The 13637-nt window shown below is 38.6% G+C and overlaps 1 protein-coding gene across 11 annotated transcripts in view; it reads left to right on the top strand.

Annotated features, from left to right (window-relative positions):
* Nucleotides 1-13637, top strand: part of SLC41A2 (solute carrier family 41 member 2) — a 164469-nt gene that overhangs the window by 60552 nt on the left and 90280 nt on the right. For all 11 annotated transcript variants that reach the window (XM_049884245.1, XM_049884246.1, XM_049884242.1 and 8 more), the window contains 2 exons: nt 8199-8270; nt 11908-12052. In XM_049884245.1, the coding sequence (XP_049740202.1) occupies nt 8199-8270; nt 11908-12052 (217 nt within the window). The remainder of the gene's footprint in view (nt 1-8198; nt 8271-11907; nt 12053-13637) is intronic.

Below are 13637 nucleotides of genomic sequence, written 5' to 3'. Positions count from 1 at the left end.
CCTGGTGGCACAGTGGTTAAGTGCGTGGGTGCTAACTGAAAGCTCAGCAGTTCGAACCTACCAACGGCTCCACGAGAGAAAAATATGGCAGTCAGCTTCCGTAAAGATTATGGCCTTGGAGACTGTGGGGTAGCTCTACTCTGTCCTATAGGGTTGTTGTGAGTTGGAATTGACTCGATGGCAGTAGGTTTGGTTTTAGGTTATCCATTTTGAAATAGGCCATAATGAAGGCATTCTGGTTAAAAGGAATATGCTGTAAATGAAATTCTTTGTTTAATTTGACCAGATGTTTCAGTATTAAAATTGAATAAACCCACTAAAAAAATCCACTGCCGTCGAGTCAATTCCTACTCATAGTGACCCTATAGGACAGAGTAGAGCTGCCCCATAGTTTCCAAGGAGCACCTGGCAGATTTGAACTGCCAGCCTCTTGGTTAGCAGCTGTAGCACTTAACCACTACGCCACCAGGGTTTCCAAAACTGAATAAAGGTGAATTTAATCTTAATCTTTTTTGTGACATTGTGTTTTGTATTAGATATTTTCCTCAAATGTCTGTTTGTATTTAGTTGTCTGTTCATATTTAAATGTGTGAACAACAAAGTTGATTAGCAGTTCTGAGCGATCTGAGAGTGTCCCAAGCAATGCAAAGGCCCAGAGGCAGGACTCTGCTTGATGTGTTAGCTTAGTGGTTCTCAGAGTGTGGTCTCCTGACTAGCAGCATCCCCATCACCTGGGAACTTAGGATGCAAATTCTCAGGCCCCACTTCAGAGCTACTGAATCAGAAACTGAGGGTATGGCTCAGCAATCTGTATTATAACAGACTTTCCAGATGATTCTAACATACATTAAGTTTGACAGTCACTGTGTTAGATGAATGTTATGGAGATCAACAGGACTGGGACGGGGTAGGGGGGTGGAAATCACATGATTTTGGCTGTTGTGAGAGGGGAAGCCATGGGAAGGCTGCGAACAGAGGGGTGATATGATCTGATGGATATTTTTAACTGATTATTTTGACTGTTTTACTGAGTCAGGGCTAGAGGGGGCCAAGGACTGGAAGCAAGGAGCCCAGTTGAAAGTCTATTGTAATAGTACAGCCTAGAGATGATGCTGGCTTGGCTCAGGGAGGTAGCCATTGATGTAGTAAGAGGTAGTTGTGTTCTGGAACTAGTTTTAAGATAGAGCAGACAGAATTGGCTCGTGGATTAGATGAAATTAATGACTAGGAGTAGTCACGCAAATCTCTCTGAACCTGTGAGGGATTAAGATTTTCCTGTCCCCCTTTCCACTTTTTCATTCTTCCTCTTATTGTCTCTCAAATGTTTAGTACCTCACTATTTACAAGGCGGAGACTGGGGTGGCGTAGTGGTTAAGAGCTATGGCTGCTAACCAAAAGGTTGGCAGTTTGAATCCACCAAGTGCTCCTTGGAAACTCTAAGGGCAGTTCTACTCTGCTCTGTAGGGTCGCTGTGAGTCGGAATCGGCTCGATGGCAATGGGTTTGGTTTTTGGCTTATGTACAAGGCAGTCTTTAGATGGCTTCCTGTTCCTCACAGTTTTAAGGTGTTCTTAGTTTATATTATGGCTTTCATCTTAATGTTATCTGAATTTTAAAGTCATTTACGTTGTAGAATCCACATTTAGGCAAAAGCTGAGATTATTTCTTTTTCTAATTGCCAATTTTAAGAATTCACTGATTAAATAAAATTTCTAATAATACCAGTACTACTAAAGAACAAAGAAGAAAATGAAAACCATCCATAAACCAGTCACATAATGGTTAACTTTCTGATTGGTTGATTAATTGACTTAATTGTTTTATCATGGTAAAAATATTTATAACAAAACATTTGCCAGTTCAATATTTTTTACATGTGCAATTCACTTACACTGGTTATATTCACCATGTTGTGCAATCACCACCGCTGTTTGTTTCCAAATCGTTTCACCACACCATTAACGGAAATTCAGTATCCCCTAAGCCAAGACTCCCCTTTTCCCCCACCCTCCAATCCCTGATGGCCACTAATAAACTATGATCTCTATACATTTGCCTATTTCACATAAACGGGATCATACAATATTTGTCCTTTTGTGACTGACTGATTTCGCCCATCATAATATTTTCAAGGACTGTCCATGTTGTTGCATGTATCAGGACTTCATTTCTCTTTATGGCAGCGTAATATTCCGTTGTATGTATGTATCACATTTTTTAAAAATTTTTTATTGTGCTTTAAGTGAAAGTTTACAAATCAAGTCAATCTCTCACACAAAAACTTACATACACCTTGCTACATGCTCCCAGTTGCTCTCCCCCAATGAGACAGCCCACTCCCTCCCTCCACCCTCTCTTTTCGTGTCCGTTTTGCCAGCTTCTAACCCCCTCTACCCTCTCATCTCCCCTCCAGGCAGGAGATGCCAACATAGTCTCAAGCGTCCACCTGATCCAAGAAGCTCACCCCTCACCAGCGTCCCTCTGCATCCCATTGTCCAGTCCAATCCCTGTCTGAAGAGTTGGCTTCGGGAATGATTCCTGTCCTGGGCCAACAGAAGGTCTGAGGGGCCATGACCACCGGGGTCCTTCTAATCTCAGTCAGACCATTAAGTCTGGTCTTTTTATGAGAATTTGGGGTCTGCATCCCACTGCTGTCCTGCTCCCTCAGGGGTTCTCTGTTGTGTTCCCTGTCAGGGCAGTCATCAGTTGTAGCTGGGCACCATCTAGTTCTTCTGGTCTCAGGCTGATGTAGTCTCTGGTTTATGTGGTCCTTTCTGTCTCTTGGGCTCATAGTTACCTTGTGTCCTTGGTGTTCTTCATTCTTCTTTGGTCCAGGTGTGTTGAGACCAATTGATGCATCTTAGATGGCCGCTTGCTAGCGTTTAAGACCCTACATGCCCTTCTCCAAAGTGGGATGCAGAATGTTTTCTAATAGATTTTATTATGCCAATTGACTTAGATGTCCCCTGAAACATGGTCCCCAAACCCCCGCCCCCTGCTACACTGGCCTTTGAAGCATTCAGTTTATTCAGGAAACTTCTTTGCTTTTGGTTTAGTCCAGTTGTGCCGACCTCGCCTGTATTGCGTGTTGTGTTTCCCATCACCTAAAGTATTGACTACTATCTAATTAGTGAATACCCCTCTCCCACCCACCCTCCCCCCACTTCTTGTATCCGTCAAAGAATATTTTCTTCTCCTTTTAAACTATTTCTCGAGTTCTTATAATAATGGTCTTATACAATTTGTCCTTTTGGAACTGACTGATTTCACTCAGCATAATGCCTTCCAGATTCCTCCATGTTATGAAATGTTTCACAGATTCCTCACTGTTCTTTATCAATGCATAGTATTCCATTGTGTGAATATACCATAATTTATTCATCCATTTATCCATTGATGGGCACCTTGGTTGCTTCCATCTTTTTGCTATTGTAAACAGTGCTGCAGTGAACATGGGTGTGCGTGTATCTGTACGTGTAAAGGCTCTTATTTCTCTAGAATATATTCCAAGGAGTGGGATTGCTGGATTGTGTGGTAGTTCTATTTCTAGCTTTTTAAGGAAGCACCAAATCGATCTCCAAAGTGGTTGTACCATTTTACATTCCCACCAGCAGTTTATAAGTGTTGCAATGTCTCGACAGCCTCTTCAACATTTATTATTTTGTGTTTTTTTGATTAATGCCAGCCTTATTGGAGTGAGATGGAATCTCATTGTAATTTTGATTTGTATTTCTCTAATGGCTAATGATTGTGAGCATTTCCTCATGTATCTGTTAGCTACCTGAATGTCTTCTTTAGTGAATTGTCTGTTCATATCTTTTGCCCATTTTTTAATTGAGTTATTTGTCTTTTTACAGTTGAGTTTTTGCAGTATCATGTAGATTTTAGAGATCAGGTGGTGGTCAGAAATGTTATAGCTAGAAACTTTTTCCCAGTCTGTAGGTAATCTTTTTACTCTTTTGGTGAAGTCTTTGGATGAGCATAGGTGTTTGATTTTTAGGAGCTCCCAGTTATCAGTTTTTCTTGTGCGTTGTTAGTAATGTTTTATATACTGTTTATGCCATGTATTAGGGTTCCTGATGTTGTCCCTATTTTTTCTTCCATGGTCTTTATCGTTTTAGATTTTATATTTAGGTCTTTGATCCATTTTGAGTTCATTTTTGTGCATGGTGTGAGGTACGGGTCTTGTTTCATTTTTTTGCAGATGGATATCCAGTTATGCCAGCAACATTTGTTAAAAAGACTGTCTTTTCCCCATTTAACTGCCTTGGGGCCTTTGTCGAATATCAGCTGCTCATATGTGGATGGATTTATGTCTAGATTCTCAATTCTGTTCCATTAGTCTATGTATGTGTTGTTGTATCAGTACTAGGCTTTTTTGACTATTGTGGCGGTATAATAGGTTCTAAAATCAGGTAGAGTAAGGCCTCCCACTTTGTTCTTCTTTTTCAGTAATGCTTTACTTATTCAGGGCCTCTTTCCCTTCCAGTGTGTGTATCACATTTTGTTTGTCCATTTATCTGTTGATGGGCATTGAGATAGTTTTTATCTTTTGGCTCTTGTGAGTAGTGCTACAGTGAACATTGGTGTATGGTTTATTTTTATATACTCATTTTTTGATGTATGTATTTAATACTTAATTTTTTTGATGACTGACACTTTAATGGAGCTTTTCACCACCCTTATTCCAAGTATTTATTTACATACTAAACTTACGTTTGTTTTTCCTAATATCAAGTATAGTAGTTATATTTATAAATCTATAATTTTAAGCTCATCCAAACCCACTTACTACCTTTAGCCCCAATAAATCTTAAATCCTACCTCAAATGCTTCAGGGTCCATATAAGTAGCATACATTTGTGAAGAGGAAGGAAGTGAGAATTATAAAAGCAGGAGACCCAGGACTCCACCTAAAGGCATTCAGATTAAAACATTTTAAAACCACCACGTGGCCAAACATAACACACCTTCAATCTCTGGCCACCTGAGCTCTACTCTTGCCCGAAAACTATCTAGTGCCTTGCAAAAATGTTGGTCTTTTTTTCTAATACTTTAAAATATGCAGCATTTACATAATATAGCAAGTCTTCATCAGATCATGCCCTGTTATACTTTGTTACCTTCCAAGCTCTTGGTTTTCTCTAGCTGAGCACCATCAAATCAACTACTCTAGTAAAGTAGGCCTAGCAAAGGCCTTCGTAGTGCATTGGTTAAGAGCTCGGCTGTTGACCAAAAGGTCGGCAGTTTGAATCTACCAGCTGCTCCCTGGAAACCCTATGGGGCTGTTGTACTCTGTCCTACAGGGTTGCTATGAGTCGGAATCTACTCGACGGCAACGAGTTTGGTTTGTTTTGGATTAGCAGAGGCCTTTAGACAGGACACTCTAGCTTTTCCCTCTATTTCTGAAAAAATCCTAGGCCATTGGACAGTAGGGTGGGTCAGCCGCCCTACTGGTGCAGTTTTATAAGAAGGAGGCAAGAAAGGTCATTTTTTCTGTTTCTCCCGCTCACCCCTATGCATGCTCATATCATATGTATTTTTTCTAACTAGGTAAACACTGGTCAACATTTTTCTTAAAATTTTTTTATTCTTATTTCTAAAAGTCTTCGTAAAAAGTTATTATATGTGAGTTTATTTTTTATTTACTTTACATCAAACATTGTTTTAATTTGCTCTTATTTATCTTCTACTAAAAGGTATACAGATTCAGACACTTCTAGATCTTCATCGTTCATAAAACAAATTAATTGAATTAGTTGAATTAAATGATTAGTCTAAGGTTGCTCTGTCAGTCTGCGTTAGTTTATCAGGAAAACAGAGCCACTATATGTAGTGTGGGAACCCTGGTGGTGTAGTGGTTAAGTGCTACAGCTGCTAACCAAAAGGTCGGCGGTTCGAATCTACCAGGTGTTCCTTGGAAAGTCTATGGGGCAGGTCTACTCTGTGCTACAGAGTCGCTATGAGTTGGAAGTGACTCAGTGGCAACGAGTTTTTTTTGTACGTAGTGTAGCAATAAGTAATTAAAGAATAATAGAGGAATCTGAGCTTACACAAATGTGGGAGAAGTCGGGGAAGCAAAGATCAGTGGTGGGAAGATCAGAGACAGCCTGCAGCGCTGGAGCAGGGGAAGAAAGCCACGCATTGCAGTACAGAGATCCGGACCCTGTGTCTGTCCACCCAGACCTTCCAAAGATATTGACCTCTGCCTCACTTCTGCTGTTCAGATATTGCCCAGGTTCTTCTCACTAGCAAACTGTAACCCGAAATTATCTAGGGAAGGAAATTTTGAAGCATATTAACTCTAGGCCCTAGAAGGAAATGGTAGTGATGCCAAGTTAATGATCTAGCATAATTGCATACCAGATGTGTAGCGCTCATTGATGCTGCCACTCCCACCTCTCTTGATCTTTTCCTAGACCCTAAATGTATATATAAGGAGCCCTGGTGGCACAACAGTTAAGCTCTCGGCTACTAACCAAAAGGTTGGTGGTTCAAACCTGCCCAGCTGTTTCACGGGAGAAAAACCTGGCGATCTGCTCCCATAAAGATTAAAAAAAAAAAAAAAGATTACAGCCTAGGAAATCCAGTGGGCGCAGTTTGACCCTGTCACATGGGGTCTGTATGAGTCGAAAGTCAACTTGACAGTAGAGAACTACAAAATGTATGTATGTCTCCATTGATCACTAAGAAATCCTGGAGCCTCGGCATCTTCTCCTTTTTTCCTGAAATCATTTTAGATTGCTTCCCATAGCTATAGACATTTTTCTTAAAGTTATTGAAAAATAACACTAATTTCTCTCATACCTATTTCTTGAACTCTAAGCCGGAGTTACATTCACTATTTAAACGTTGCTTGAACCTTGCTGTTCACTTGAGGAATGACCCAGGTTACTAGGGCAACACATTGAATTTCCTCAGTAATTTAGATTCCCAGACTTAGAAAAGAAATATACAAATAAAGACAGCGTGAATAATAATTCTGAAACGCTGAGAAATCCCAGTATTTGCATTTGCCGGATATTTGAGACTAAAGTCCAGAGCGAGATTACAGAATAGAGTGTTTTCCAAATTGACTGATAGAAGAAATGTTGCTGTTAGTACTTAGCCTGCCAGTCTGAAGCCGTAGGTGAAACTACCCATACATGTCATTGTTGCGGTGTTGTATACCATCAAGTCAATTCTGACTCATAGCGACCCCATGTGACAGAGTAGAACTGCCCCACAGGGTTTCCTAGACTGTAATCTTTACGGAGTGGATCACCAAGTCTTTCCCCTTCAGAGTGGCTGGTGGGTTCAAACCACTGACTTTTTGGCTAGCAGCCGAGTACTTAACCATTGAGCCAATCCTTACATTTTTCAAACTCTATTCATTCACCTATATATATATATATTTTACATTTGAAAATCTTCATGACCAAGCATACCATGAATAATTAAAACCCAGTTCAGTATAGTATTTTTTAATAATGATTTGTTCATTGCTTTCCAAAATGACTGCATTAGAAAAACTTGCCAGATTTTGACATACATTTTTTGAATCCTAAGTGATTGAGAAGTACGATTGAGCTTACAGAGCAGTTGGAGAGCGTTCTTCCACTTTGCAGAAGGGTGTATAAATTTTAATAGTGAGGTAGAACAAAATTCATATGCGAACTGAATGAATTTTTTTATTGCTAACGAGCGTGCATTGAGATTATCTAGGCTCTGTGTAATCAGTTTTAATCCTGACTCAAATATAAATTATGTACATGTGAATTATTTGTTTAGATCTGGTTTTATTTGTCAGTAATTCATCAGATTACATTAGTTTCATGATGTAGAATTAAATGCTAGCAGCTTAATATTATGTGATTATTTATATTGATCCTCAGAACATAAAACTTGGCATATGAGAATGACATCTGGTATTGATAGTTGTAAAATAACACCAGTGGGCAGGTGAAGAGCACCAGCTGGTCCATTAGCTCTTGTGAGCTACTTAATTAAGTAAAAAACAAACAAAAAACAGCTTTTTTCCTAAACATCTCAGAGAAACTGAATGTTAGCTGCGTGACCGTGGATGTTTTTAAAAGTACAGTGTGAGCTTATTGGATTTACTAAAGAATTATCTTTGACTTTAAGACTTCATGTGGTGTTTAAACAGAGCAGACAACATATAGATTACACAGTGATATATGAAAATATGCTCATTAACAGGTAAATGTTGGGAAGATGGATTCACCCATTGAAAAGTGGAACCTAATAATTGGCAACTTGGCCTTAAAGCAGGTAAGTGATATACGTGTTGTTTACAGATCTTGTGTTTACATATTTTTTGTTACCCATAAGAATGCAGTAACTTTTATTACTCTTAAGCCTACCATTTATTTTAAGGACACCAAAAAAATAATTTAGGACCTTGAAAAAGCGATGGAATAAACAGACACCCATGACCTGGCCAAGTTACTTATTCTCTAGGCACTGATCAGGTTCTTCCTAATTTGAAAAAGATATAATATGCAAGACATAGAAAAATAGATAAAGCATTTTCTATCATAAATGTATAAGAGAGCTAGAATTTGCATACAAATAAATATTTAGCACTTCATTGCTTAGGTGCTATTTTTCTAATTCAGTTTTTTTAAGGGAAACCATCTGTTTATTTAAACTGAGCTATTTTAAATATATTATGGTCAGATGTTTGTTTAAGCTAAGTATTTCTTAATTTGTTCATGTCATTAGCATTAATATAAGTGAACACATTAAATTGTCAATTATATATGCACTAGCTCTGGATTGTAGACTATCTAGACCTCTTTCTGATCTCCTGTGAATATCTCTTCCTCTTCTTCCCAGATCCTTTTCCACACCCCAAAACACAAGACTGCAGGTACCCCTCGTAACTCTTTAGCTAGTGTGTACTTTAGATGAACGTTTATAGAACAAACTAGCTTCTCATTAAACAGTATGCATATTGTTTTGTGACATTGGTTGCCAACCCCACGACATGTCAACACTCTCCCCTTCCCGACCTTGGGTTCCCTATAACCAGCTTTACTGTCCCCTCCTGCCTTCTCATCCTTGCCCCTGGGCTGGTGTGCCCATTTAGTCTTGTTTTGTTTTATGGGCCTGTCTAATCTTTGGCTGAAGTGTGAACCTCATGAATGACTTCATTACTGAGCTAAAAGGGTGTCCGGGGGCCATACTCTTGGGGTTTCTCCAGTCTCTATCAGACCAGTAAGTCTGGTCTTTTTTTTTTTTTGGAGATGCACATTAATTTTAATGTTAGCTCATTGATGACATAATGTTGAGAATATGGTTGCAGGAAAGACAACTTTATGTAATATATTTCAAAGACAAAGAAACAAGGGAATTTTTGAAATATGGGCTGTTTTTAAATATTTGTGCACTGCTTCTAAGATCTCAGGGTTGGAAATAAGAAAACTGCATAGATCTACCCACAGATCTAACATTAAACCAAAAAAAAAACCAAACCCAGTGCCGTAGAGTTGATTCCGACTCATAGCGACCCTATAGGACAGAGTAGAACTACCCTATAGACTTTCCAAGACTGACCCTTTGGTTAGCAGCCATAGCACTTAACCACTGCGCCACCAGGGTTTCCAATCTAACATTAATGTGCTGTATAACCTTTGTTAATTTTCTTAACCTTTCTGGGCTTCACTTTCTTCTTTTAAATGACAGCATTACAGTAGAGATGTCTATGGTCCTGTTCAACTTGAAATCGCAGGAGTATATGCAGGGGTAATACTCAAAATATTTAACAACCGGTCAGTCTCTATGAGTTGGAATCAATCCAACGTCAACAAGTTTGATTTGGTTTTTTAAGGTACTATAAATAAATAAATAAATAAAACTTTGACAGTGTATTTCATTTTATTCTTTAAATACCCTACACTCTTACCAAGTAATATGAATTGTAGTGCAAATTATTCATCAAGTCATTCTACTAATTTCTACCTCAGCTTTTACTCTTAGTCTCTACTCTTCCCTGCTTATCCTCTCTTCCTGCAACTGTTGGTCAGGTTGGGAGCCAGAGTGAGATGGCTGGCGATTTGCTGATCCTAGTTACCTTAGCCAGAAACCGTACCTTTGTCTGCCTCACTCTACCAAGGATGTATGAGAAACAGGGAATCCCACACAGGCCAATCAGGAAACAATTGGTGCCAGCCAGTGAGGTAGCAAGTGGTTGGAGGCAAATTACCAATGAACAAAGGCAGAAGGGAAGAGAAAAGGAGGGGTGTGTGTGTGTGTGTGTGTGTGTGTGTGTGTGTGTGTGTATGAGGGGGTGTTCTCGTTCAGGCTTCATCTACTAAAGCTCGTGAAGGAGTAGATGAGCATGGGGAGGAGGAATGAGATGGGCTGGCCTAAGGCTCTTCTGCCTGGAGACTGGCTATGGAAGGTAGAGGTGGGAAAAGATGGAAAGGACAGAGGGGGCTCAGTCTTGTCTTTGCTGGGATGTGTTCCTTTGGCTATTAAATGGTCCCAGACAGATTCCCTCATACAGATCTCTTCTAATGGTGCTTACGGCTTGAATCTCAGCTCTGAAACTATGGATATCATCAACAGGAACTGTAGTGAAAGGCGAGGGGCGGGAATCCAGGATACCTGGACGGTATGACAGGATCAGACTACTTCAGGGGTTCTTTACCAAGAGTCTTGCATTCCAGTACATGAATTGGCTCCAGAGAGTCTGTGAGCACCCAGAAATTTGACTCAAAATATTGAGCACCTCTGTGTTTTCCTGGAAACCCTGGTGACGTAATGGTTAAGTGCTATGGCTGCTAACCAAAAGGTTCGGAATTCAGATCTACCAGGTGCTCCTTGGAAACTCTATGGGGCAATTCTACTCTGTCTTATGGGGTCACTATGAATCAGAATCTACTCGATGGCAATGGGTTTGGGTGTGTTTTCCTTGAGAAAAGGATCTATATTCTATAAAGTTCTCACCAGATTCTCAAAGAGGTCCATGATACAAACACAGTTTAGAACTGTCCCTTAGAGTTTGTTTTACTTCGAACATTCTACTAATCTGGTTCAAAGAGTTCACTGTCAGTGTTACTGTTTTTTAGTTAAATGTTTTTTGAGTGTTTATTTGTGGTAGCACTGTGGGAAGCCCTTTTATACTGTCTAATTCTTTGACATCTCAAAATGACCCTTTCAAGCTTGATATTGTTATTGTCACCCTTACAGATGAGAAACTGAAGTTTTTATAGCATTTATCACGTTGGTGATTATTGGTGAGATCATTTTTTAAAATTTCTCCCACTGACCAAGAGCTCTTTGAGAGCAGAGAATAAGTCCATTTTGACCACCATGTAGCCCAACACCAAGCATAGCACTTGTACATAAAAAAAAGGTTGCAATTCCAACTCATGGGAACCCCATGTGTACATGGAAGATTCTAAATGAATAAGTGTTGAATGAATAAATTTAAATAACTTGTCATAAGGATAAGTGGCAATGCCAGGAGTCATAGGTAGGATATGAGTCAGGACTCATATCATTTTATGATAAAGTCTGATCTCTTGCCAATACTACCTATAGAGTCAGATTTACTTTTCAGTCTTAAGATAGTATAATATTAGATGTCTGTGAATGACAACATCAAATAACTTGGGGTGCCTGTTAAAATTTCCCATTATTGAACCCCATTCCATACCTATTGCCCACAGATCAGGACAGCTTGAGAATATTAAAACTAAAATACAGTAGCATCTTTAAAAGGTGCTATAGCTCTTTTTATAGCTCAGTTTTTTTTTATAGCTTAATTTTTTATAGCTCAATTGTCATATGCAGTACTTTCTTCCGACTTCTTATATGTGATATTTACATAATTAAATAAAATGTTTAATGTGTTTTAAGAATGAATCATTCAGATGGATTTTAAAAACATCCGTTTTAGGTTCAGGCAACAGTAGTTGGTTTTCTGGCAGCTGTGGCAGCCATTATATTGGGCTGGATTCCAGAGGGGAAATACTACCTTGATCATTCCATACTTCTGTGCTCTAGCAGTGTAGCGACTGCCTTCATTGCATCTCTTCTGCAGGGTAAGTGAATTCACTAATGTGTACTGTATTCTCTTTTCCTTTTAAATTATGTTTTTTTCAACATGATTCTCTTTTCCTTTTAAATTATGTTTTTTTCAACATGATGGCTATTTCTATTTAAATGATACAGTAAAGCCTGCGAAAGCCGGAACCTGTGTAAGGTGGAAACCTATCAAAGAAGGAACAATCAAATATTTCTCACTAAAACAAGCAGTGGAAAAGTGATGACTGCATCCTGTCAAAGGCGGAAAACTTGCAGGACTCAGAAAAACAAGGCAGTCCCCTCAAGTTCTGGCTCTCAGAGGTTTCGCTGTCCTCGTCTAACTACAACAGAGAAAAGTTACCTACAAACTTGAAAATACCTTAATTATTTCAGTTATATTTATATTTCATTACTTGTAAATTTTTGTGTAGAACAGGCCTTTTGAGATTGTCTCATAGCTTTAGGTACCATGGTGTAACCCCCAAACAAGATCAGGAAAATAGCCTGGGTATTTATTCCTCTAAGTTACATTAATTGAGAAATTCCTTTCTGGAAATCATGCAGGGTATGTACTAGCTTGATCATTTGAGCAATAACTAGTATTCCAGGAATTCTGAGTTTCAAAAGCAGTCCTTCTGTTAAAAATTTTTAAAGTTTCAGATTTCAGAAAAACAATTCTTCACGGTTTCTGTGGCAATACAAATACAGCCTTATCCTTAACACAGCGTATCGTTGGCTATAAAATTTTAAAGAGCCAGTTAAAAATTAACTACGACAGAATTTTTCAGTAGGGTTTTCTTTCTCAGTATTTACCTGTCAGTGTGAATTTTCCATTAGAGGAGTAACTTATTATGGAAAAGCAATCATAAAGACATGATTCTTTTTATTTTATAATTGCCATCTCCCCATCCTCGTATCACTAGCAGAGTTAAAAATGGAAGATTCTCACGACAGGTGATTATATAACAAAGCTAGGTTCTGGGAAGGTAGAAAATCTTATTAAGACTTGATTTGCAAGATATTTGCAAGCATTTTGCTTTAGTACTTAAATTGTTTCAGAGTAGTTTCTTGTCCTTATATAGACGTACTAGTATTGAATGGAGTTAATCTGACCATTGAATGCTCAAAGCAGAGTGAAGTTAAGCTATTGGAAAGCTAAATTTCTGGTTAAAAAAATGTTAAAGCACTCCATTTCTTCAGGCTCATTTGCTTCTTTTTTTTTTCTTTTTCTGATTTTGTTTCGTTTACAAAGAGTTGTTTAAAAATTCAGTCTAACAAATATTTGTAATGCCTAGGATTTAAAATTTAGATTTTAAAATACATTTGTCTAAAGCTTGTAACTTTGAATAATGTATTTTCTAATTTTATGATAACTTGACCCTCATAGCCACCTTGGTATATGTAAAGCAGATACTATTATCTACATTTTGTAGGTGAGAAAACTGTGACTTAGACAGGTAAAGTGACTTGTTCAGTGTCATCAGCTTGGTAGTAGCAGAGTCAGAGTTAAAACCTAAGTTTCTTACTCCCAGTTCTTTCTGCTAGACGATGATGCATGCAAAATATTTGTTTTCAGCCGAAAAGACAATAGAGGACATTCTG

Source organism: Elephas maximus, chromosome 4 (genome assembly GCF_024166365.1).
Source record: "Elephas maximus indicus isolate mEleMax1 chromosome 4, mEleMax1 primary haplotype, whole genome shotgun sequence".
NCBI classification, from domain to species: domain Eukaryota; kingdom Metazoa; phylum Chordata; class Mammalia; order Proboscidea; family Elephantidae; genus Elephas; species Elephas maximus.
Note: the sequence above shows the minus strand (reverse complement) of the source record. Positions and strands in the feature narration are given on the sequence as shown.